This window comes from Chiloscyllium punctatum, chromosome 45 (assembly GCF_047496795.1).
Source record: "Chiloscyllium punctatum isolate Juve2018m chromosome 45, sChiPun1.3, whole genome shotgun sequence".
Taxonomy (NCBI): Eukaryota; Metazoa; Chordata; class Chondrichthyes; order Orectolobiformes; family Hemiscylliidae; genus Chiloscyllium; species Chiloscyllium punctatum.
The window spans coordinates 49,684,494-49,710,248 of NC_092783.1; the positions used below are offsets into that span (position 1 = coordinate 49,684,494).

Genomic DNA, 25,755 nt, shown 5'->3' on the forward strand with positions numbered 1-25,755 from the left:
GCATCAAGTGAATTGATGCAGAACTGGAGTAGGGTAATGTTATAGAGGTCTGAGTGATGGTACAGATATATGGCCTCATCTTGGGGGTCAGATCTAATGCAGAGGATGTGAAACATCTGGCTCAGACTCAGCGATAGAATTAAGCAGCCAGGAAGCAGAGTTTGGGAAGGATGGTGTGTGTGTGTGTGTGAGTGAGAGAGAGAACACCAAAACCTTCAGTCAATATTGCATTTAGGTGTTTCAATAGCCCTTGAATGTTCTGATAATATTAAAGATAGTCAAACTTGTATGTGGCGCACAATCACAATAATCAATTCAACGTTAAGAGTATATTGTAGAAACTAATTGCGTATTTGAGTCTTTGGAAGAGAGAAGAGGGAAGGGACAAAGCTGAAGTGGTCATTTTGTGATTCCACACACTCCCAGGGAGAACTCTGCTGCAGGGAATCTGGTTTCCTGCTGTGGGTACCTGATCATAGAACTGCACTTGAAATTGCCCTCTTAATTTGAGCTTGTGATTTTCTTTTTGCTTTGGAAGAGTCTTGAACAGCAGCGTTGGAATGCTCAAATTAGAAATAAAATCTCCAAATGACAGTACAGTAAATAATAGCTTGACAGGCAGTGTAACTGTGGCAAATCATAGGCTTTTCAGCCTTGATTTAAATATAGAAGGCACGGAATTGGAAGAACAGACACAGATTTCTTTAATTAGGTTGCAAAGTATATGGTGTCAACAACTAAAAGCAGAAAACAGTCTGTAAATTTAATGGGTGCAACAGTTCAAAGGATTCTGTGAGTTTTTATATTGTCTCCTGCTTCTGTTCCTTTGTCATGCAAGGCTGCCCAGTGTCCTTATGGTGAGGCTTTCTAATGGTGTGATTTACAGGCTGGTGTCTGATCATGCCAATTTCTGTAGTTCCACTCTGTTTTATCTGTAGCCTTATTTCTTACTGTTCTTGTCACTCCAACCAGCCAATGATGTTCTAAACCTTTTTTTAAGAAAAAAGACTTTTGGTACAAAGTAATTACTGTAATTGTTTTGGAGTACTTGTCCTTGTCAGAGTTAATATATTAAAACGTTTACTTTTATTTACTGAAAATTTTGGAAATTTTTTAAGTGGAGGTTCTTGCCCTAGCCATTTTAGATAACGTACCTTGGCCAAGTCACTCCTCTGCTCCTAGCCTGACTGTGTGTACATCTATCTTTTACTGTTGACAGCTAAGTCTGATGTTAATTACTGGGTCCCTCCTAATTATAGGAGAGCACCCGAAAAGCTTGCTTTCTCCACAAACTGCATCGCCAGTGCAAAGGGCCTTTATTCCTGATGAAGGGCTTTTGCCCGAAACGTCGATTTTGCTGCTCGTTGGATGCTGCCTGAACTGCTGTGCTCTTCCAGCACCACTAATCCAGCAAAGGGCTGATTTGGCCTACTCCTGTTCCTATCCTAAGCAAGGAGATTTATGTTGCAGTTGTATAAGGCTCTGGTGCAGCCATCTGGAGTATTGTGTGCAGTTTTGGTCGCCATACTATAGGAAGGATGTGGAGGCACAGGAACGGGTGCAGAAGAGGTTTACCAGGATGTTGCCTGGTATGGTAGGAAGGTCGTATGAGGAAAGGCTGAGGCACTTGGGGCTGTTTTCATTGGGGAAAAGAAGGTTTAGGGGTGACTTGATAGAGGTGTACAAGATGATTAGGGGTTTAGATAGGGTTGACCATGAGAACCTTTTTCCACGTATGGAGTCAGCTATTACGAGGGGTCATAGCTTTAAATTAAGGGGTGGTAGGTATAGGACAGATGTTAGGGGTAGATTCTTTACTCAGCGAGTCGTGAGTTCATGGAATGCCCTGCCAGTAGCAGTGGTGGACTCTCCCTCTTTATGGGCATTTAAACAGGCGTTGGATAGGCATATGGAGGATAGTGGGCTAGTGTAGGTTAGGTGGGCTTGGATCGGCGCAACATCAAGGGCCAAAGGGCCTGTACTGCGCTGTATTGTTCTATGTTCTAAATGCCTTCTAATTTGATGTGGGGCAGGGTGGGGAATCGGCTTCTCTCACCTTCTACATTTTTATTTCAAAGAAACTGACCTGAAGAGTGATTTGGGATTGGCAACTCTCCTTTTTAGGTGGTAAGCACCTCCAGAAGTTTGCAATGTCGTAATCTAGGTTTGATGTTTATAATAGTGTGATGGCTAATCTGGTCCATCCCAGCATCAGCCTTGTATGCTTCTGTATTTCTACTACTTAGCTTCTTTGAACAGTGTTAAATTAGCGTAGAAATCTTTTCAGGAACTTATTTTTTGGAGTATATTATCATTGCTATTTTGTGGCTTTCACTTTTGAAATGTAAAACTATTCAGTGACTTCTGGAATAGTGTGTCCGGTTCTGGCCTCCTTGCTATAAGAAGGATATTATTAAGCTGGAGAAGAAGAGATTTATCAGGATATTGCCGGGTATGGAAGGTTTGAGTTATAAGGAGATGCTAGATAGGCTGGGGCTTGTTGTTTTTAACTAGAATGTAGGAGGTTGGGAGGTGACCTTTTCATAGAGGTTTATAAAATAGAGGGCATAGAGAAGGTGAGTAGGGGTGTCTTTCTCCTAGGAAAGGGGATTTCACGCCTAGGGACATAGTTCTGATGAGAGAGGAAAAAAGGCATGGGGGCAATTATCTTACACTGAGAGTGCTTAGTGTGTGGAATGAACTTCCAGAGGGAGTGGTGGATGCAGGTACAGTTAGAACGTTGAAAAGACATTTGGATAAGTACATGAATATAAAATATTTGGAGGGATTTGGGCCAAGTGCAGGCAGGTGGAACGATTTGAATTTGGGATAACTGTCAGCATTGGACCAAAGGTTCTGTTTCCCTGCTGCATGACTCTGACTGAAAGGCTGGATCCCTCCCTTCAGTACAACATGGCGTCATCTTTGAGTGTTGTACTTTGAGACATGCATGCTCTACTGTTTAATTATAATTCTTCACTGTCCATCATTAATTTTTTTTTCAAACTTTGCAGTTATATAATGAAGGAAGCATTTTTTCATCATCCCTGCCCCTACCCTTGACCCCCAACCCTGCATGTTACCATTTCAAGATTTTTTTTGTAAAATAAATACAAAGGCACACTCAGCCATAAATCTCTCTTTTGAGGCCAGTAATAAGGGGCTATTTTGAGTAAATAGTTAATAAACTGGTGCATTTTTCTCTAGAAAGGAGAAACTAGGAGAAACCTGGTAAAGCCCTTTTTAAGTGGAAGAGTTTAATAGGTTCTCTGAGAAGATATTTCTACTTGCAAATATTCATGACAGGGTCACTAATAGTCAACACAGGTGGAAAACTTTGCCCTGATTGTCTAGAATTTATTGCTCACAGCTTTAGTTGACGTGACAAGCAAAGACTTAGAGTCATCAAGATATACAACATGGAAACAGACCCTTCGGTCCAACCCATCCATGCCAACCAGATATCCAAATCCAATCTAGTCCCACCTGCCAGCATCCGGTCCATATCCCTCCAAGCCCTTGCTATTCATATACCCATCCAAATGCCTCTTAAATGTTGCAATTGTACCAGCCTCCACCACATCCTCTGGCAGCTCATTCCATACATGTACCACCCTCTGCATGAAAATGTTGCCCCTTAGGTCTCTTTTATATCTTTCTCCTCTCACCCTAAACCTATGCCCTCTAGTTCTGGACTCTCTGACCCCAGGGAAAAGACTTTGTCTATTTATCCTATCCATGCCCCTCGTAATTTTGTAATTTTGTCACCCCTCAGCCTCCAACGTTCCAGGGAAAACAGCCCCAGCCTATTCAGCCTCTCCCTGTAACTCAGATCCTCCAATCCTGGCAACATCCTTGTTAATCTTTTCTGAACCCTTTCAAGTTTCACAACATCTTTCCAATAGGAAGGAGACAAGAATTGCACACAGTATTCCAACAGTGTCCTTACCAATGTCCTGTACAGCTGCAACATGACCTCCCAACTCCTGTACTCTATACTCTGACCAATAAAGGAAAGCATACCAAACGTCGCCTTCACTATTCTATCTACCTGCGACTCCACTTTCAAGGAGCTATGAACCTGCACTCCAAGGCCTCTTTGTTCAGCAACACTCCCTAGGACCTTACCATTAAGTGTATAAGTCCTGCTAAGATTTGCTTTCCCAAAATGCAGCACCCCTCATTTATCTGAATTAAACTCCATCTGCCACTTCTCAGCCCATTGGCCCATCTGGTCCACATCCTGTTGTAATCTGAGGTAACCCTCTTCGCTGTCCACTACACCTCCAATTTTGGTGTCATCTGCAAACTTACTAACTGTACCTCTTATGCTCGCATCCAAATCATTTATGTAAATGACAAAAAGTAGAGCACCCAGCATCGATCCTTGTGACACTCCACTGGTCACAGGCCTCCAGTCTGAAAAACAACCCTCCACTATCACCCTCTGTCTTCTACCTTTGAGCCAGTTCTGTATCCAAATGGCTAGTTCTCCCTGTATTCCATGAGATCTAATCTTGCTAATCAGTCTCCCATGGGGAACCTGTCGAACGCCTTACTAAAGTCCATATTGATCACATCTACTGCTCTGCTCTCATCAATCTTGTTTTGTTACTTCTTCAAAAAACTCAGTCAAGTTTGTGAGACATGATTTCCCATGCACAAAGCCATTTTGACTATCCCTAATCCGTCCTTGCCTTTCCAAATACATGTAAATCCTGTCCCTCAGGATTCTCTCCAACAACTTGCCCACCACCGAGGTCATGCTCACTGGTCTATGGTTCCCTGGCTTGTCCTTACCACCCTTCTTAAACAGTGGCACCACATTTGCCAACCTCCAGTCTTCCAGCACCTCACCTGTGACTCTTGATGATACAAATACCTCAGCAAGAGGCCCAGCAATCACTTCTGTAGCTTCTCACAGAGTTCTCGGGTACACCTGATCAGGTCCTGGGGATTTATCCACCTTTAACCATTTCAAGACATCCAGCACTTCCTCCTCTGTAATCTGGACATTTTGCAAGATGTCACCATCTATTTCCCTACAGTCTATATCTTCCATATCCTTTTCCACAGTAAATAATGATGCAAAATATTCATTTAATATCTCCCCCATTTTCTGTGGCTCCACACAAAGGCCGCCTTGCTGATCTTTGAGGGGGCCCTATTCTCTCCCTAGTTACCCTTTTGTCCTTAATATATTTGTAAAAACCCCTTTGGATTCTCCTTAATTCTATTTGCCAAAGCTATCTCATGTCCCCGTTTTGCCCTCCTGATTTCCCTCTTAAGTATACTCCTACTTTCTTTATACTATTCTGAGGATTCACTCAATCTATCCTGTCTGTACCTGACATATGCTTCCTTCTTTTTCTTAACCAAACCCTCAATTTCTTCAGTCATCCAGCATTCCCTATAGTTACCAGCCTTCCCTTTCACTCTGACAGGAATATACTTTCTCTGGATTCTTGTTATCTCATTTCTGAAGGCTTCCCATTTTCCAGCCATCCCTTTACCTGCGAACATCTGCCTCCAATCAGCTTTTGAAAGTTCTTGCCTAATACCATGAAAATTTCTCCAATTTAGAACTTAAACTTTTAGATCTGGTCTATCCTTTTCCATCACTATTTTAAAACAAATAGAATTATGGTCGCTGGCCCCAAAGTGCTCCCCCACTGACACCTCAATCACCTGCCCTGCCTTATTTCCCAAGAGTAGGTCAAGTTTTGCACCTTATCTAGTGGGTACATCCACATACTGAATCAGAAAATTGTCTTGTACACACTTAAGAAATTCCTCTCCTTCTAAACCTTTAACTCTATAGCACTCCCAGTCGATGTTTGGAAAGTTAAAATCCCCTACCATAACTACCCTATTATTCTTACAGATAGCTGAGATCGCCTTACAAGTTTGTTTCTCAATTTCCCTCTGACTATTGGGGGGTTTATAATACAATCCCAATAAGGTGGTCATCCCTTTCTTATTTCTCAGTTCCACACAAATAACTTGCCTGGATGTATTTCTGGGAATAAACTCCCTTATCACAGCTGTAATGCTATCCCTTATCAAAAATGCCACTCCCCCTGCTCTCTTGCCTCCCTTTCTATCCTTCCTGTGGCATTTGTATCCTGGAACATTAAGCTGCCAGTCCTGCCCATCCCTGAGCCATGCTTGTGTAATTGCTATGATATCCCAGTCCCATGTTCCTAACCATGCCCTGAGTTCATCTGCCTTCCCTGTTAGTTCCCTTGCATTGAAATAAATGCCGTTTATTAGTCCTACTTTGCCCCTGACTGCTTGACTCACTTATGTTCTCAGCTGTGCCCGTCTCAGATCGATCTCTCTCCTCACTATCTCCCTGGGTCCCACCCCCCCACCTTACTAGTTTAAATCCTCCCAAGCAGTTCTAGCAAATTTCCCTGCCAATATATTAGTTCCCTTCCAATTTAGGTGCAATCCGTCCTTCTTGTACAGGTCACTTTTACCCCAAAAGAGATTGCAATGATCCAAAAATGTGAATCCTTCTCCCATGCACCAGCTCCTCAGCCATGCATTCATCTGCTCTATCCTCCTATTCCTGCCCTCACTAGCTCGTAGCACTGGGAGTAATCCAGATATTACTACCCTTAAGGACCTCCTTTTTTAAAATTCTGTAATCTCCCTTCAGAGTCTCAACCTTTTCCCTTCCAATGTCGTTAGTTCCAATATGGACAATGACCTCCTGCTGGCCCCCCTCCCCCGTGAGAATATTCTGCACCCTCTCTGAGACATCCTTGATCCTGGCACCAGGGAAACAACATACCATTCTGCTTTTTCTCTGCTGGCCACAGAAACGTCTGTCTGTACCTCGGACTACAGAATTCCCTAACACAATTGATCTCTTGGAAGCCAACGTACCCCTCATTGCATTAGAGCCAGTCTCAATACCAGAAACTTGGCTGTACGTGCTACGTTCCCCTGAGAATCCATCACCCCCTACATTTTCCAAAACAGCATACCTGTTTGAAATGGGTATATCCACAAAAGACTCCTGCCCTAGGTGCCTACCTCTCTTACCCTTCCTGGAGTTAATCCATCTACGTGACTGTATCTGAGACTTCCCCCCCCCCCCCCCCCCCCCACCCACCTTTCTATATCTGCCATCCATCACATACTGTAGCAGTTGCAAATTCCTCATCGCTTCTATCTGTCTCTCCAACCGATCCACTCGATCTGATAAGATTTGCATCCAACAGCATTTATGGCAGAAGATATAATCCACAGTAACCCTTAAACTCTCTTTACACTCCCACATCTGACAAGAAGTACATATCACTGCAAAGGTCATTTTTGCTCCTTCACAATCTACAGACCCAGAAAATAACACCGTCTTATTCCTCTACAAACACTGCCCCAGGTTAAATTAATAGCTATGGCTTATATTTTAAGTTTAATCAAGAGACTTATCTCCAAAAACACATAATCAAGAAAGAATCCACTGTACCCACTACTGCAGCCTTTCTATTGGACAGACTTAAAACACCAATTAACTTATCTGATTCCGTGCTGTGAACTTTGCCCAACAGTTCCTCCAAGATTAGTTGTGAATTTCACGGTTTGTTAATTCATTCTCTCTCTCTCCTCTCTCTCTTTCTCTCCTCTCTCTCTCTCTCCTCTCTCTCTTTCTCTCCTCTCTCTCTTTCTCTCCTCTCTCTCTTTCTCTCCTCTCTCTTCTCTTCTCTCCCTCTTCTCCCTCTCTCCTCTCTCTCGCACTGCCTTTGTCTGCCCTTTTTAAACTCCTGTTGCTTTGACTTTTTTTTTCCCCAAGGTTCCAAAACAATGCAACAGCATATAAAACATAATTGCTGCTCCTGGAATTCGAGGAAATGGTCTCCAACACCTAAAATACCTCAAAAAAAGGAGCAGCTCTTACAGCCAGAAATTTTTCCCGTCCTCCATCTTGGATTACCCAGAATCCACTTAAGAACATGAGGGAGAAAGAATTAGAAGGTCACATTAATGGGGTTAGATGAAGGCGAGTGGGCGATGGATTCTGTGGAGCATTAACTGGGTGGGGGCTAGTTGGACGAAATGCTCTATTTGTGACCAGTGAAAACAATGGAGTTAAGAGTACCATCTCAGTTAGTGTTGCACTTCCACCTGCTGGTTGGTTGTACGAAAGCTATTCTAGACTTTGACCAATTCTCACACCTCTCCACATTGCAAGCCCAAAGTCAGATTTAACAATAGTCTTGAGGAGCCTGTGTCTTGCATAGGACACAATGGTTAAGTGATGGGATGAAGAGGCTCCTAAAATAATCCCATTCCCAATGAGGGAGCCCAGTGTTCTATTGCAAAAGCCAAGGCTGAAGCAGTAGGGTTAGGGTTAATTTTAACTACCTTGTGCCAGCTGAGTGATCATCTCAGTCTCCTGCTGAAGTCCACAGCATTACAGATGCCAGTTGTCAGCCAATTCAGTTCACTCCACACATCGAGAAGTAAGGCACTTGATACTTAAAGACTATGGGGACCCTGACAATATTACAGCAATATACTTGAAGACTTGGCTCCAGAGTTTGCTGTGTGTCCTAGCCACTGTTTCAGTGCAGCCACAAACTAGGCTTTTGCAACAGTGTGGAATATTGTCCAGGTATGTTCTGTTAGCAAAAAGCTGAAAAATATCCAATCCAACTTACTGTAGAGTCAGATGTCCGATACAGAAACAGACACTTCGGTCCAACTTGTCCATGTCGACCACATATCCTAACCTAATGTAGTCCTATTTGCCAGCACCTGGCCCATATCCCTCCAAACCAGTGTTGTGCAACAAACCGGATTTGATCAGGGACCTCTAAGTAAAGGCGCCATTAGGAGGTAGTGACCACAATACAATAAGCTTTAATCTTCAGTTTGAAAGGGAGAGGGTAGAATCGGAAGTGACAATATTTCAGTTGAATAAGGGGAACTATGGAGCTATGAGGGAGGAGGTGGCCAAAGTTCAATGGTGCAAAACCCCAGCAGGGATGGCAGTGGAACAACAATGGCAGGTATTTCTAGGTATAATGCAGAAGATGCAGGATCAGTTCATTCCAAAAAGGAAAAAAGATCCTAAGGGGAGGCAGGGATGGTCGTGGCTGGCGAGGGAAGTTAAGGACCATATAAAGACAAAAGGGAAAAAAATGTAACATAGCAAAGATGAGTGGGAAATCGGAGGACTGGGAAGCTTTTAAAGAACAGAGGATAACTAAAAAGGAAATACGCAAAGAAAAATTAAGGTACGAAGGTAAACTGGCCAAAAATATAAAGGAGGATAGTAAAGGCCTTTTTAGGTATGTGAAAAGAAAAGAAAATGGTTAAGACTGAAATTGGGCCCTTGAAGACAGAAACCGGTGAATTTATTACAGGGAATAAAGAAATGGCAGAAGAGTTGAATTGGTACTTTAGATCTGTCTTCACTGGGGAAGACACGCGCAATCTCCCAGATGTAATAGTGGCTGAAGGACCTGAACTGAAGGGAATTTATATTAGGTAAGAAATGGTATTGGAGAGACTGGTAGGTCTGAAGGCTGATAAGTCCCCAGGACCTGATGGTCTGCATCCCAGGGTACTGAAGGAGGTGGCTCTAGAAGTCATGGATGTATTGGTGATCATTTTCCCACGTTCTATAGATTCAGGATCAATTCCTGCGGATTGGAGAGTGGTTAATGTTGTCCCACGTTTTAAGAAAGGAGGGAGAGAGAAAACAAAGAATTATAAGCTAGTTCGTCTGACCTCCGTGTTGGGGAAAAATGCTGGAGTCAATTATAAAGGATGAAATTATGACACATCTGGATAACAGTAACAGGATAGGTCAGAGTCAGCATGGATTTATGAAGAGGAAATCATGCTTGACTAATCTCCTGGAATATTTTGAGGATGTAACTCTGAAGATGGACAAGGGAGATCCAGTGGATGTAGTATACCTGGACTTTCAGAAAGCCTCTGATTAAAGTCCTACATAGGTGGTTAGTGAGCAAAACTAGGGCTCATGGTATTAGGGGCAAAATACTGACATGGATTGAAAATTGGTTGGCAGACAGGAAACAAAGTAGTGATAAACGGCTCCCTTTCGGAATGGCAGGCAGCGACCAGTGGTGTGCCGCAGGGATCAGTGCTGGGACCGCAGTTTTTTTACGATGTACTTTAATGATATAGATGAAGGTATTAAAAGTACTATTAGCAAATTTGCTGATGACACAAAGTTGGGTGGCAGGGTGAAATGTGAGGAGGATGTTAGGAGATTACAGGGTAACCTGGGCAGGTTAGGTGAGTGGACGGATGCATGGCAGATGGAGTTTAATGTGGATAAATGTGTGGTTATCCATTTTGGTGGCAAGAATAGGAAGACAGATTACTACCTAAATGGAGTCAAGTTAGGTAAAGGGGCAGTACAACAAGATCTAGGTGTTCTTTCTCCCCACCCCCACCCCCACCCTCCTCTAGCTTATCTCTCCACCCTTCAGGCTCTCTGCCTTTATTCCTGATGAAGGGCTTTTGCCCGAAACGTCGATTTTACTGCCCCTCGGATGCTGCCTGAACTGCTGTGCTCTTCCAGCACCACCATTCCAGTTCTTATACATCAGTCAATGAAAGTAAGCATGCGGGTACAGCAGGCAGTGAAGAAAGGTTAATAGCATGCTGGCCTTCATAACAAGAGGAATTGAGTATATAAGCAAAGAGGTCCTTCTGCAGCTGTACAGGGCCCTGGAATAGTGTGTGCACTTTTGGTCTCTAATTTTGAGGAAAGACATTCTGGCTATTGAGGGAGTGCAGCGTAGGTTCACGAGGTCAATTCCCGAAATGGCGGAACTATCTTACACTGAAAGATTGGAGCGACTGGGCTTGTAAACATTGGAGTTTAGAAGGCTGAGAGAGGATCTGATTGCGATGTATAAGATTATTAAAGGATTGGACACTCTGGAGGCAGGAAGCATGAAGACTCGCTGAAGGGCGAGTCCCGAACCAGAGGACACAGTTTAACAATAAGGGGTAGACCATTTAGGACAGAGATGAGGAGGCACTACTTCACCCAGAGAGTGTTGGGTGTGTGGAATGCTCTGCCCCCGAAGGCTGTGGAGGCCAAGTCTCTGGATACTTTCAAGAAAGAGTTGGATAGAGCTCTTAAGGATAGTGGAATCAAGGGTTATGGGGATAAGGCAGGAACGGGATACTGATTAAGGATGATCAGCCGTGATCATAATGAATGGTGGTGCTGGCTCGAAGGGCAGAATGGCCTACTCCTGCACCTATTGTCTATAAACCCTTCCTATTCATACACCCATCCAGATGCCTTGAAAATACTGTAATTGTACCAGTCTCCATCACTTCCTCTGGCAGCTCATTCAATACACGCACCACTCTGTAAAAACGTTGCCCCATAGGTCCCTTTTATATCTTTCCCCTCTCATCCTAAACCTTTGTCCCTCTAACTCTGGACTCCCTCATCCTAGGGAAAAGCCTTTGTCTATTTACCCTATCATGCTATTATAAACCTTTTATAAGGTCACCCCTCAACCTCTGCTCCAGGGAAAACAGCACCAGCCTATTCAGCCTCTCCCTATAGCTCAAATCCTCCAACCCTGGCAACATCCTTGTAAATCTTTTCTGAACCCTTTCAAGTTTCAAACATCCTTCCTATAGGAAGGAGACCAGAATTGCACACTGTATTCCAACAGTGGCCTAACCAATGTCATGTGCAGCCGCAACATGACCTCCCAACTCATACGCTCAATGCTCTGACCAATAAAGAAAAGCATACCAAACGCTGCCTTCACTATCCTATCTACCTGCAACCCACTTTGAAGGAAGTATTAATTCCTCAACAATCCACAGTCAGTCACCTGAGAGTGATAGGGGTCATTGAAAAAGCTACTGAGTGCCATTTACTTGGCAATATCCTGTTCATTGATGCTCACTTTGTATTCAGTCAGAGCTACCAAGTCCCTACCCCCCCCTTTTATAACAACCTCGATCAAGCATGGGCCAGAGATGAAGTGAACTGACTGCCCATTACATCATGGTTGCGTTTGACTGTGGCATGAAAGGGATCTAGCAAAACTGACTAAAGTCATACCCAGCACAAAACATGATTGTGGTTGTTGGAGGTTAATCATCTTAGTTTCAGGATATTTACCAAAGGAGTTTCTCGCAGGAGTGTTGTAGGCCCATCCATCTTCATCTACGGTGTTACCTCCATCATATATGGTCATGGGTGGGATTGTCATTGTTAGTTGCACAATGTTGAGCAACCTCTCAGATACTGAAGCCATCCATGTTTATATGAATGGAGACCTGAACAATATCCAGGCGTGGTTTTTTTTTTAAGTGAAAAGTTGCACTTGTTTTACACAAGTGTCAGACAATGACAATCTCCCCATGAGAAGGATCTAAACATCTCCCTGTGACAATCAATGGCATTACTAATGAATTTACAGCTGTACAGGTGAGAACACATCTGGGGTATTGTGTGCAATCCTTACAGAATAAAACCATTACTTACTGTAGAGGGAGTGCAGCAAAGGCTCACCAAACTGACTCCTGGCCTGGCAGATTGGTCATGAGAGTTTGAGCTAACTGGGCCTGTATTCATTTAATGTAGAAGAATGAGAGGGATTTCATCAAAGTATATGGCAGGATTGGGCAGACTGGATCCAAAGATGATGGTTCCATTGTCTGGAGAATTTAAAAACAGGTGATCATAGTCAGGTCTTTGGGTAGGCCATATAGATCTCGGTTGAGAAATGTCTTCGCTCATAGATTGGAGCAGCCTACAATTAAAAGCTTTGGAGCCCAAATCACAAATCTGTTTAAGAAAGGAGATTATTTCTAAAAGCTATAAGTGTCCAAGAGGATGGCACTGGGACAGAAGATCAAGCATGATCATGCTGAATAACAGATGGGCTGAATGGTCTACTCTTTCTATTTTCTATGTTTCTGTCACCTTTGCTGAATCCGCGACTGACACAAACATTGTGGTTGGTGGGGGTGGGGGGGGGGGGGGGGGGTGGCGGGTGGTGGTGGTAGAACATGGCTACCATTGTCCAGAAACTGAACTGGATCAACCAAATAATGTGGCTATAAGAGCAATTCAGAGGCCACGTGGGTAGCTCGCCTTCTGACTCCCCACGTATATCTAATGCCTTTTAACATACAGGTTGGGGTGTCATGTTATTTTCTATTTTAAAAGGAAAGCATAGAGGAAGCTTCATTCCGTATATGATCCTGTTCTGAGACTGTTTGATGGGAACAGTGGACAGGGAACTTTACTCTGTTTGGAAGAAGAGGGAAATTTACTTTGTTTTAAAAAAGGTGTTTCAATTTAAAACCGAAAACAAGATACAGTTTATCACATGCAACTATTCACAGGCTATATATAGGGATACAAAGACTATAGGGAGGACATAGCCTTATGTCTGTCTCCCAAGAGATCCTACTTTCCTCTCCTGTCAAGTCCCCATGACATCACCACATGGGTGAGGTCTAATGTATCAAGTATTAACCCTTTCGTATCCTTCGAGATGCCCAGTCAACATCGGGTAGATCTGCACTTGCCTGAGCACAGATCCATCAACACTCAAAGCTCAGTAATGGCTGGGGCAAACAACCTGCTTGATGAGTATCCATCCACTCACTTCAACTTTTACTCCCTCCACCGCTGCACTATGGCAACCCAATGCACCATTTCGAAAAAACCCTGCAGCAATTCACTAAGGCTTCTTCAACAGCACCTTCCAAAGCCCTAACCTCTACTAACTGCAAGCTCCCTGCAAGTCACACACTATCCTGATGTAAAATTGCAACACCGTTTGTCATCAGGTCAAAATCCTTCCTGAAAGAACAATGGGTGTCCCTAAACTTCAGGGGCTGCAGCTGTTCAAGAAAGCAGTTCAACACCACGTACTGTAGAGCACTTAGGGGCAATAAATCCTGGTCTAGCTAATGACACTGTCATCCCATGAATGATTTTTTGTTAAAAAGCTGAGCTGTCTATTAAGGGATGAGCAAATTTCTGTTGAATGCTGTGAGGAATCCTGAGGAAAATATAATCAAAGATCATAGAATTCCTACAGTGTGGAAGCAGGCCATTTGGCCCTTGGAGTCCACACCAACCATCTGAACAGCATCCCACCCAGACACACTCCCTTACCCGAGCCCTGTAACTCTGCATTTCCCATGGTGAATCCATCTAGCCTGCACATCCGTGGTCTCTGTGGGCAATTTAGCGCGGCCAATCTACCTAACTTGAATAAGTTTGGGCTGTAGGAAGGATCTGGAGGAAACTCATGCAGACACAGGAAGAATGTGCAAACTCTGCACAGACGATTACCCGAGGGTGGAATCGAACCCAGGTCCCTGGTGCTGAGGCAGCAGTGCGAACGACTGAGCTGCCTTGCCACCTCCACTGTCTAAACTGGGAAAGAAAACGTCATGTTTCATTTTTCAAGACAACCATTTTGAGGTGATTGATTTCTTTGACAGGGTTTATTGAAATTGAGAGCAAGTATAATTATGTGCCTGAGAAGTTAATAGTTCAAGAATAATGCTGAACAATGCAGTGCGCTTTAAATAATGTATAGCAACGCGTACCTGATATCGTCTAACAGCCTATTCCTATTTTAAATTCTTTGAAATCACATGCTGAACAACTTGTTCACAGTACGCCTGGAGATGCTTATTATCTATAAATAAACAAGTCCCTTTCTGAAGAACCACAAACAGTTCAGTTGATTCCATTTTCTTGGTGAAAATAATTACACCTCTGCCAGCTAATTTTATTGCCTGTGTTGAAAGGCTTTTATTATTCCATGTCAAGTTACGTCAGTGTTTATTGCATTTAACCTATTCCCGACTGTACATCCTGAGTGACCTCAATATGCATCGTGAAATGTAGCACCATTTCCCCCTCCCCCACTCCTTTCCATTTCCCAATTACCCCCCACACATTTTAGTTGCCTCCTTTTCTAAGGCTGAGTCCAGAATTTGCCCCATTTTGCATAGTGAGAATAGTTAAACAGTAAATGTGTATCAAGTGTCAAGTTTTCATTTTTGATGCTCTACAGTTTCTTGAAACTCTGATCCTTTTCCATTTTTCAGTAGTACACAGTTAAATGTTCATTCTTCGACCCTTGTAAAAAAAAATTTGCGGTATTAGTTTACTATTTAGTTTCTCCATTTGTCTAAATGCCTTTTGTTTTTGTATGAATCAAATTCTACTTCAGTATCACAAACTTTTTTATTTTGCTCCTATGTGCATGTTTCATTTGCTATAACTGATCAAAAGAAAAGCTTTTGCAAAATAGGTATATTCGTTTCTTCCTTCTGTCTGAATACAATGATGCATTATTAGGGAGCTTTAACCATGTTTGCAGAGGCTGTGGTATTAATTGCTCAGATTCTTCTGTTGGTTTTTTTGTAAAATAACAAATTCAGAAAGTAACTAATTTTGTGAGATTCAGCGATAGTCACAGAAATGTCTTCTAGAAAATTATTACTATTAGAGTGCTTCAATAGTGGAAAATAAATAAATAAATTGAGAAAGTGGTGAATTATTATTCTTTTTTTCGAAAGGTAATGCAGTGTACTGCATTAGTAAATGGATTGTACCTAGTTCTATTCAGTCACTGAGGGTTGACTGTTGCCGTTGCAGGTTCCAGAAGCCATATTGAAGTGTCAGCGAGCTGGTATAACTGTTCGAATGGTGACTGGAGACAATATTAATACTGCACGTGCCATTGCCACAAAGTGTGGCATAATCCACCCTGGAGAAGACTTTCTGTGTCTAGAAGGAAAAGAATTCAACCGGCTTATCCGCAATGAGAAGGGCGAGGTATGACTCTCACCAATGATTAGATGTAGAATAGCGTCCACGGTAGCGGGAGTTTATAGTGCAGGAACAAGTAGCCAAGAATAAAGCTGAAGGAATTGTCAGACAACTTGTCATTGCTACCTTTTAATCTCAATCCAAAATTAAACCAGGAAAGAAAGTGAAATGGATTTCTTCAAACAGCCACCCTCCCATTGCCCCCAGTCATCCTCTAAGTGCCCATGCTGTCAACGTTGCTGTTACCAGTTCCTGGCCAGTTAGAGGTACACCAAAACTTCCCAACAGTTTTCTCTTGGGTTTCCTCTTCCCTGTCAAGAGCTCAGCTTTGGAAACCAACTCACAATAAGTTTTGGAAACATTGACTACATTCTAAAACTTTTATTATTTTTATTCAAGGTGTACAACTTTTAAATTTCCAGCAGTTTAACATTCAGAACGGACTCTGATTCTGACCTGTGAGGCAATACAAACTGCATCTTGCAGGCCTTTGTAATGTAAATACTTTACATGGCTCACAGAAGGATATTGCAAGGTTATTTTTTGTACGGGTTGTTCTGTGTTGTAAATATTAAGAACTTATATTACTGGCAAAACAATGGAATGATTTAAGGCATCTCTTTAAATGTGCCATAGGTGGTAAGTATGCCAGTTAGGTCACTGTCTGTCTTTTTCTTTCTTTGGGGTGGGTTTGGAATGACAAGATAAATTGGATCTTTTTTGTTTTCCTTTTGTGCAAATTTGTTTGTAATTGATCAGATTTGGAAATCGTTGCTAATTTTATAATACCTGGAGGCTTGAAACCATATGATAGCATCAGCAATAAAATCCGGAACTGTCTTATACTGTTGTTCTTCAGCGTGCTAGCTTAAAGCAAGAATGTGGGGAAATAGTTATGTGCTACCTCAGATTGTTTGATTTATAATGGTGGCTGTTCAATGCCTATAGTGTCTCAAAAACAGAACCAAAACAAATCATCACTCATCCTGTTTTTGGCACTGATTGAGAGGGGAGACTGTCCTTTCCATTCAAACAGATTTTTAACCTTCTTGAAAGGCAAACCGTTCAAAATATCCATAGGATGCTAACTCAGTGCAGAATTTGCTAGGTAGTGCACTGGAGAGTCAGTCCGGTTCTGAGGTAGATGAGAACCCACAGCTATCACATGCACACAGCTGCCAACAACTGAGCCATGACCATACTGTCAGGTCTCTTTGTCATGGTGAGAGACCAAAAAAAAACTGCAGATGTTGGAATCCAAGGTAGACAAGCAGGAGGCTGGGAGAACACAGCAAACCAGGCAGCATCCTGAGTCCTGAAGAAAGGTTACACCCAAAACGTCAACTTCTCCACCTCCTGATGCTGCCTGACTTGTGTTCTCCCAGCCTCCTGCTTGGCTATCTTTTGTCATGGTAGGCTTGATAATATTCAACTCTAGTAATAACAAATAACAGGCTTTTGGCTGGAGCAACTGGGATAGAATCATAGAATCCCTACAGTATGGAAGCAGGCCACTTGGCCCATCAAGTCCACACCTGCCCTCCAAAGAGGATCCCATCCCCCTACCGATAACCCTGCACTTCCCATGTCTAATCCACCTAGCCTGCCCATTGCTGGACACCATGGGCAATTCAGCCTGGCCAATCCAACTAACCTGAACCGGCTGTGGGAGAAAACTGGAGCACCCAGAAGAAACCCATGCAGACACAGGGAGAATGTGCAAACTCCACACAGATAGTTGTCAGAGAGTAGAAGGGAACAGAGAATTCCTGGAGGTGAGAGAACAGGAGTGCTTACTGCTGAGCCACCATGTCAACCTATTGCAGTATTCTAAAGTAAAAGCTTCATGGAACAGAAGTTTAATGTTACATGCATATTTGTCTGTTGCCATGGGCACAGAATGTGTTTCCTAATGCAAACCATAAGCACCATAACTACAGACACTGCAGGACTATTTTTAGCCAAAATGTAACTGGCATTTCCTTGAAAAAGAGATGGCCTTTCTTTTTTTAAAAAAAAAGGTGGAAATTCATGTTGAACTAAAGGAACTCCTGCAAAATCCACCTTCCAAGTTGAATTTTGGAGGCCTTATGTAGGATGCATTGTAATAGCCAACTGGTCTGGTATTAATGAATCATTAATCTTACAGTATTGGCAGGAGGCCAATGAGAAGCACTTCTAGCTTGTGCTTCAGAATTTGTATCGAGCTCATCTTGCCCCAATTTCACAACAATGGACTGAAAACCTGAATAATTCTTGTTCTGAATTACCTTACTCATTGCTCTGTAGCAGAAAGCAAGATACTGATTTCACATGCCAAAATTGTCAGCAGTGAAATTATTGAAAGTTTTTCTGAAATACTTGCGACATTCCGATCCCCTTAATATACAAGTCTCCATCTTAATGTGGTCTACCTGGACAGGAAGAAGCATTAGAGTACATTACTTCAACATGCAGCTCCAGCACCTCGGCTCCTGATGGTACAGGAACCATGGGCTGGTTTCAGATCCAAATGTTCAAATCCAAAAGCTACAGTGAGGCTTTCAAAGATCATATTCAGTCCAGGAGCTGGAACCTAAGTTTTCTCTACTAACTAAACATTTATGCTGTTCATATTGAGGGATTAAAATGTGCATAATATCTAGTAGATAATTACATCTGTTCATTTCACTGCTCTCATTCTTGCCCACTGTCAAGGTCTTTCATTAATATCTACTAAGTGAAAAGGTTTCTGTTTGTTTTGTTAATGATTTACTCTGTTCACTCGAAAGAGCGATCAATAGTGAACTCAGAACATGAGCAGTTAGTCAGTTTCACATTGTGCTTACCAGTTGTTGGAGCAAGTGCTGAGATAGCAAATACAGACTCCACTGCAAAGCATTCTTGTTTATCAGTGGTTTGGGGCACATTAATTTGTACTTAATGCTGCATGATCTGATGGCAGCGATTATATTTGAAAACTAGACACGCATTAAATACATGGCTATGGTTAGTATGATGGCTGATCAAGCATGTAGCCTAGGGCTTCTGGGCACTACTTGACTTTCGAGGTGGTACAAGGAGGCAAAGATCTGTAAAGTGGAGATGTCGCTGCTTTATCTTCTCTCTTTTGTTAGTACCCACCTAATTTTCCCTTGCCAACTCTCTCTGATTAGGTTCCTTACAGTGTGGAAACAGGCCCTTTGGCCCAACCAGTCCACACCGATCCTGTCAAGAGTAACCCACCCAAACTAATTTGGCTCTGACTAATGTACCTAACACTATGGGCAATTTAGCATGGCCAATTTACCTGACCCGCACATCTTTGGATGTGGGAGGAAACCAGAGCACCTGGAGGAAACCCACACAGACATGGGGAGAATGTGCAAAATCCACACAGACGGTCGCCAAAGGCTGGAATTGAACTTGGGACCCTGGTGCTGTGAGGCAGCAGTGCTAACCACTGAGCCATGATACCTGATGGAAACACCTGACCCTTTTGGTCAGGCACTAGCAAGCGAGACAGTAAACCAGTCTGACCACTAATTCCTGCCTTTCCATTTGGATGCCCTTTAAATCCATTTCCCTCCTTAGCCTTGCTTAACAATATTCAACCTGTTATAAATTCTGTCAGTGCCTAGTGGGTGTTTAGAAGTTGGTTACAATGTTGTAAGTGGGAGAAAAGGAGAAATATCTGCAATGACCAAATAAATGATCAATGTTTTTGTTTCCTTTTCATTTTTCTCTGCTTATTTAATAATCTCAATCACTCCTGAACTACCAGGCAGCATAATCCCTGGCGAACAGCTGCTGCTCACACATTGACCTCATCACATACTTTCCCAAGTCAAATCACACACTGGTTCTGTTGCACGTTTGGCAAGGGAGAGAACCAGCCTGTGATTGCAGAAGCTACTCCTCACTGATTCCCTCCATTCGATTTTACGGATGTCTTTTCTCCCATTGGTTGCCCCCTTGATTGTATTTCCTTACATACTGTAGGCGCCATTTTGCCCAGCATTCCTGTGGGCCTTGCTTTGACAACCTTTCAATGGTGCCCAAGCCTATAGGCATAGGTGTTCCAACCGAGGTGCGTATTCTGCAAAGAAACTATGCCTCATTTTGGATTTTGCCTAAAGGCATTCTTTCAGCTCTAGTCTTGCAGGCTGAATGGGTAAGACCAGATTTAAGCACCTATTGGTGTGTCCCATTGTCAGTGATGCTCAGGTGTTTTGCATATGTTTAATTCTAATTCTCTTGAATACAACTCAGCATGATTGAGCCAGGTATAAACTGTTGCAAGCATTTAATTGTCTAAAAGTGTGGTGCTGGAAAAGCACGGCAGGTCAAGCAGCATCTGAGGAGCAGGAGAGTCGATGTTTCAAGGGCTTATGCCCGAAACACAGCTCTCCTGCTCCTCGGATGTTGCCTGACTGGTTGTGTTTCGCCAGCACCAGCCTTTTCAAATCTGACTCTCCAGCATCTTCAGTCATCACTTCTCCTCGGAATTTAATTGTAACAAGTGAATATTTTGTGACACAAATGTAGTTATGGGCTCCTACTAAACTACATTCCAGTTGAAATGCTATAAATATTATCGAGTGTTACACACTGCATACATTTGATTCAGAAAGAGATGACCACTTGGAAGTTCCAGACTATGAATTCTTCTCTCACAGGTAATAGAACTAGGGTGAACCTGAGGAGAATCATTGGCGACGATACATTTTCAAAGCCAACTGAGGGAGGAGGCTTTCCCTTGACCATGCTAACCTGTCACTATGTTAAAGGTGATGTCCAAAGGTTAATATGTGATCATCAAGACATTCTTCTTCCTTTATGTGAACCCATGGAGCTTTATTTCATACCTCCTGCTTAAAGCAAATACAAAAAAAAATCTGTCTGCAGAAAGAACATCATTGCAGCAGTAATGCCAGTGGAAAAACAAACACTGCCTGTGTGTAGTATTTCTTACCACTTTACTTCCTGTTGGCTCAAGTGCAGTGATTGAGCTATTAAATGTAGCTTTGAATAGCAGGAGTGCATGACCAGATTGTTTGCTACGTTCCAAAAGAAGTTTCTTAAGACCGTATTCAACACACACACACACACACACACACACACACACACACACACACTCTTACAAGTATTGGAGAGCATTTTTATACAATATCATGGAAGATTACATTATGCTGCGTGCTCGCTCACTTCAGTGGATTGCAATACTGTAAAGACATTTAGTGTGGTGCTCCAATTCAAAATGTCATTTTAGAAACAAGCCTTTGGATCTGAATGTCCAAACCCTTCAGCTAGGATGTTATCAACCTTGTCTCCCCTGCAGCAATAACTTTTCTGACGCATTCTGCTGCTTGGCTTGCTCATTTGTGCTATTGGTTAGCCAATGCACATGCTTGTAGGTAACTCATTCAGTTGGTTTAAACATCTCCAATGATGAGAATCTGATTGACAGCCTCTGCCCTGAAATGCTCACAGAATCAGTTGCACTGGTACAGACATCTCATCCAGATGAGGAATTAAAGGTAGTGCGTGTTTCTGAAGTGCAAAATTCACCGTTAGCTGTTAATTGGTCTAGAGGCTGTGTTTAAACATTCATAGTGAGTTAATTTCTACTTCCCATCTATAAATGAGTGTACTCCCAGTTAGTGGTGTTCCTGATGCCTAAAGCATTGTTTAACTTAAGGTAACCTTGAAAACTGTAACATCCTACTCCACTTGATGACGTAGGTAGAAAATTTAGGTATATGTATATTTAATTGATAGTTTTCCCCATTGTCTTGGTCTTTCCTCAGTCACGCAACTCGATACCTTTTATACTGAAAGCTGCTCTGAGCGTTATGCTGGAAACATATTTCCACTACCTGGAAACATATTAAAGGAATGCATCAAAAAACCTTGTGCTTTCTATACTGAGAATATAGTTTCACTTTAATTTGCAAAGCGTTTCACCGGATATTTGGCATTGGTGGTTAAATTCTTTTCTGTATATCTAATTTAATTCCAAATTTAACAAACCAAGACCCCCGTGGTAGTTAGTTTCCAAAAGCAGCAAAAACCCTTCCAGACCGATTTCTGTCCTAACACAGTGGTGGGAAGACAGAAGACAATGTATTTTATGGCGTTCAATGTCTTAAATAACAGAATACGTACTTACTAAGTGCATAGTAACTTTTGGTTTATGAACTTTTTGAATGCTTTGGCGAACTCATTGAGAAACTTTTATATACTGTCATTTAGAATTCTCACTTTATATTTCTGGCATCAGTTGTTAGAAGGAGATTTCATATTTAATATTTTTGCTTCCTAAGGTTGAACAAGAACGCCTTGATAAAGTTTGGCCAAGTCTCCGAGTACTTGCCCGATCATCCCCAACAGATAAACACACACTAGTGAAAGGTATCTGAATAAAGTTTTGTTCGGTTAGAGAATTGTACTATTTCCTACTATATACTATCTCAAATTGGATGGGCAAAAGGTTTAGCCTGCAAATGTTTTCTTCTCTTGATTTTGGATTAATGTCATATGGGAGAAAAGAGGATGTTTTGCCTTGTTTTCAATAGATCCTTGATGTTGCAGATCAATAAGAAGTGGAAATGAGAGTGGAGAGCTAAATATTGTTTTATTCCCATGAAATTGCAATTGAGAAATGTGATTCATTGGAATAAAGCGGTGTGAAGTGTTCTATATCTCCTTGTTCATCAGTTCAGATACAAACTGTAGAATGTTTTATTTTCTGCTTTAAAAAAAGTCAATATATGAAATACATATATCAGCTAATTGAAAAGACTCTAAATGGTGCATAACTAGGGAGACATAGCAACCTGCACAAAGGAAAGCAAATAAGTGAAACATGATTTTAAAAATTCAAACCTGCAATGCTGAAGCTGGCCTATTTTATTCCAGATAAGTGTCGAGGCACCTTCCTAACTCCATTAAGTTAATTTGGTTTTAAAAGGGGTATTTATGCCCACTGACAACAACCATTGAGCCACTGTTGCTAGAATAAACATGGTCAAGCTGTTTTGATATACTTAGGCTTCTGTACATTAATAGTGTTGGCTATTAAGGGCAAAATCTAAACAGTTGGTAATTAGATCACTGTTGCTTTGAAAAGTGAAAGGTTAATTTCTTGTGTGTAATGTGTTTCCATCCCAGCTCATTCAAAAATGTTTTTTATGATAGGAACTAATATTCCTTATCGTGTACGAAGCATCCTTCCTTTTAACCTTTTGTCCTGCAGCCAATACAAAATTCGTTTTAATCTGAATCTCCAAAGATCTGCTCATTTACAGATTTGCTGATAGTACAGGATATCTTGATGAGAAGCTTCACAGAATTGGCACTGGTCCTTTTAGATGCTGATGTAGGGTTCTCTAGATTTACCGCGTAGAGTTTTCATTCACTGACACTGCAGCTAATGTCAACCGAGTGTTTTAGCTAGGTTTGGGGTCTAAAACACTGGGTGTCATGGAATTGTAGATGGGGGTTTGGGGTGGGGGGAGGTGGTACGCATACACCTACCAGGTAAATAATGAAAGTAAGTTTATTATCAATAAATGTGAGTTTAGCCTCTTTTATCACTTATAATTTATCTGTGTATGCATACGTGGGGGTGTCAGGTGGGTGGAAAGTGTGGGTTCTATATCGAGGTTAAATTAAAACCAAGATTATCTGAGTACCTGAGAAAAAGGTCTCTTTCAGTATGCAACTGTCAGAATAATCTTTGCTGAAATTAACTTGTCAGCCCTTGCATGCATTGTAGACAAGCATTGTATTCAGATTTGTAAATGGCTTACTGAGTGAATTTTTCAATTTCAAAGCAAGCAAAGTTGGAGGGAGCTTCAGTCTACCACATGATAACTTCTCTCAAATCTGTTTAATCAAATTAAAATGTCTAAAGTGCTTCTTACTGCCCAAATGGAAAGCGGAAACACAGCTCTGTTAATTAACAGCTTCAATCGGTTGGAAAATAGATCCTTAGAGTGCTGAAAAATCAACAATTCGATATCATTTCTGCCATTTATTTTGAATTATTGACCTTTTAAAGGAATACTAACCTTGGAAAGTTGCTGCCCTTAAAGTAGTGTTGCTTAAAACCATGTCAGTGCAATAATTTATGATGCTTGATGACCAAAAACTCTTCAATATTCCCCTCTCAATTTGATTTTTTTTTTCTTTTCTCTCTCCCTTGGAACAAACACATGTTTCATTTCTCCCTCTGTGATTCTGCAAGTTAATCTGTAAAGTGTCAGAGCCATAAATATCAGGGATTTGATTCTCTCCATGTCCTCAGTTACCCCATTACAGTCTGTGCAGTGTTAGGGACATTGTGTTGTAGGTTTGTGAGGATTTTACTGACAATGGGGAGTTGATGGACATAAACCTGCTTGGAAATTCAGAAAGCTTTTGATAAAATCCCTACAGAAGGTTAGCAAAATTTAAAGCACATGGGATTGGAGATAATCTACTGGCGTAAAATAAGGATTGGCTAGCAAACATAAAAAACAGAAGGCAGGCATAAATAGGTCATTCTCCCGTTGTCAGACTGTGCCTAGAGGCATGCTGATAAGATCTGTACTTGAGCCATAACTGTTCACAGTATATGTCGGTGATTTGGATACTGAGAACAAGTGTAACATTGCTAAATTTGCAGATGTTACAAAGCCAAGCAGGAGTGTGCGTGTCAGGAAGATGTAAAGATGTTTCAGGAGGATCAGGACAGGCCTGATGATTGGACAGGATCATGGCAGATGGAATTTAATGTGGAGAAATGTCAGGTAGCCGGCTTGGGAACAGGGAACAAATATGCAGTGAATTTCTTAAATGGTGAGAGGTTGGAAAGTAATGGAACTGTTAGGCTCTATTGCAAGAGGCTTTGAGTAAAGGAGTAGTGAAGTCTTGCTTTGATTATATAGGAGCTGAATGGACCACACCTGATGTGGCTTGAGCCATTTTGGTCTCCTTAATTCAGGAAAGATATTACCATAGTGCAAGTGCAGCAAAGGTTTGCCAGACTTGTTCCCATGGTTGTCGGAATGTTCAACAAAGAAAATTGGGCAAACTGGGCTTGTATTCTCTAGAGTTTCAAAGAATGAGAGATGATCATTGAAAACTACAAAATACTGAAAAGAGTAGACAGGTCAGCTGCAGGCAATATATTTCCCCTGTCTGGAACTGGGAGGCACGATTTAAAAATGAAGGCGATGCCATTTAATGCTGAATTGAGGAGATCTTGTTTTTACTGAGAGGGTGGGCAATCTTTGGAATTCTTTACCCCAGAGTGCTGGAGAAGCTCAGTCTGAATACAGTTATAGTCAATGTTGATAGATTTCTGATTGCCAATGGTGTAAAGGGTTATTGAGACAGTGTGGATAAGAGATTGAATTGTTCAATCGTCATGATTATGTTGAATGACAGAGTAATCTTGACAGGCTGAATGGTCTCCTTCTGCATCTGTGTTCCCATGTACAATTATTTTTTTTTTACTTCCAAGGGTAGAAGAGTAGGACTGGCCACTTAATTGTTTGCAATTTAGTAACTAGTACTGAAAGTGCTAATGACAGTCACTGTCCAGGACCATAAAAGTAAAAGTTGAACTTTGGAGACTAAAGGTTCACCAGTGTCTTTGGCACTGTAATCCAGAATTTCTTTTTAGCAGAACTATTTCCAAAATAGCTTTAAGACCCTAGGCTTGTTTCTTTTTTGTTCCCCTCCTTAGATGACATTAGAATTAGAATCCCTACAGTGTGGAAACAGGCCCTTCGGCTCAACAAGTCCACTCCGACCCTCCGAAGAGTAACCCACCCAGACCCAGTCTCCTATCCTATATTTGCTCCTGACTAATGCATCTAACCTACACATCCCTGAACGTTATGGGCAATTTAACATGGCTAATTCACCTAATCTGTACATCTTCGGAATGT

The 25,755-nt window shown here is 41.9% G+C and overlaps 1 protein-coding gene across 10 annotated transcripts in view; it reads left to right on the forward strand.

Annotated features, from left to right (window-relative positions):
- LOC140467388 (plasma membrane calcium-transporting ATPase 1-like) overlaps positions 1 to 25,755 on the forward strand; it is a 252,286-nt gene that overhangs the window by 177,076 nt on the left and 49,455 nt on the right. For all 10 annotated transcript variants that reach the window (XR_011955441.1, XM_072563711.1, XM_072563710.1 and 7 more), the window contains 2 exons: positions 15,662 to 15,841; positions 22,141 to 22,228. Coding sequence is in view for 9 of the 10 variants with exons in the window: in XM_072563711.1 (XP_072419812.1) it covers positions 15,662 to 15,841; positions 22,141 to 22,228 (268 nt within the window). In the remaining variant the exon portion in view is untranslated. The remainder of the gene's footprint in view (positions 1 to 15,661; positions 15,842 to 22,140; positions 22,229 to 25,755) is intronic.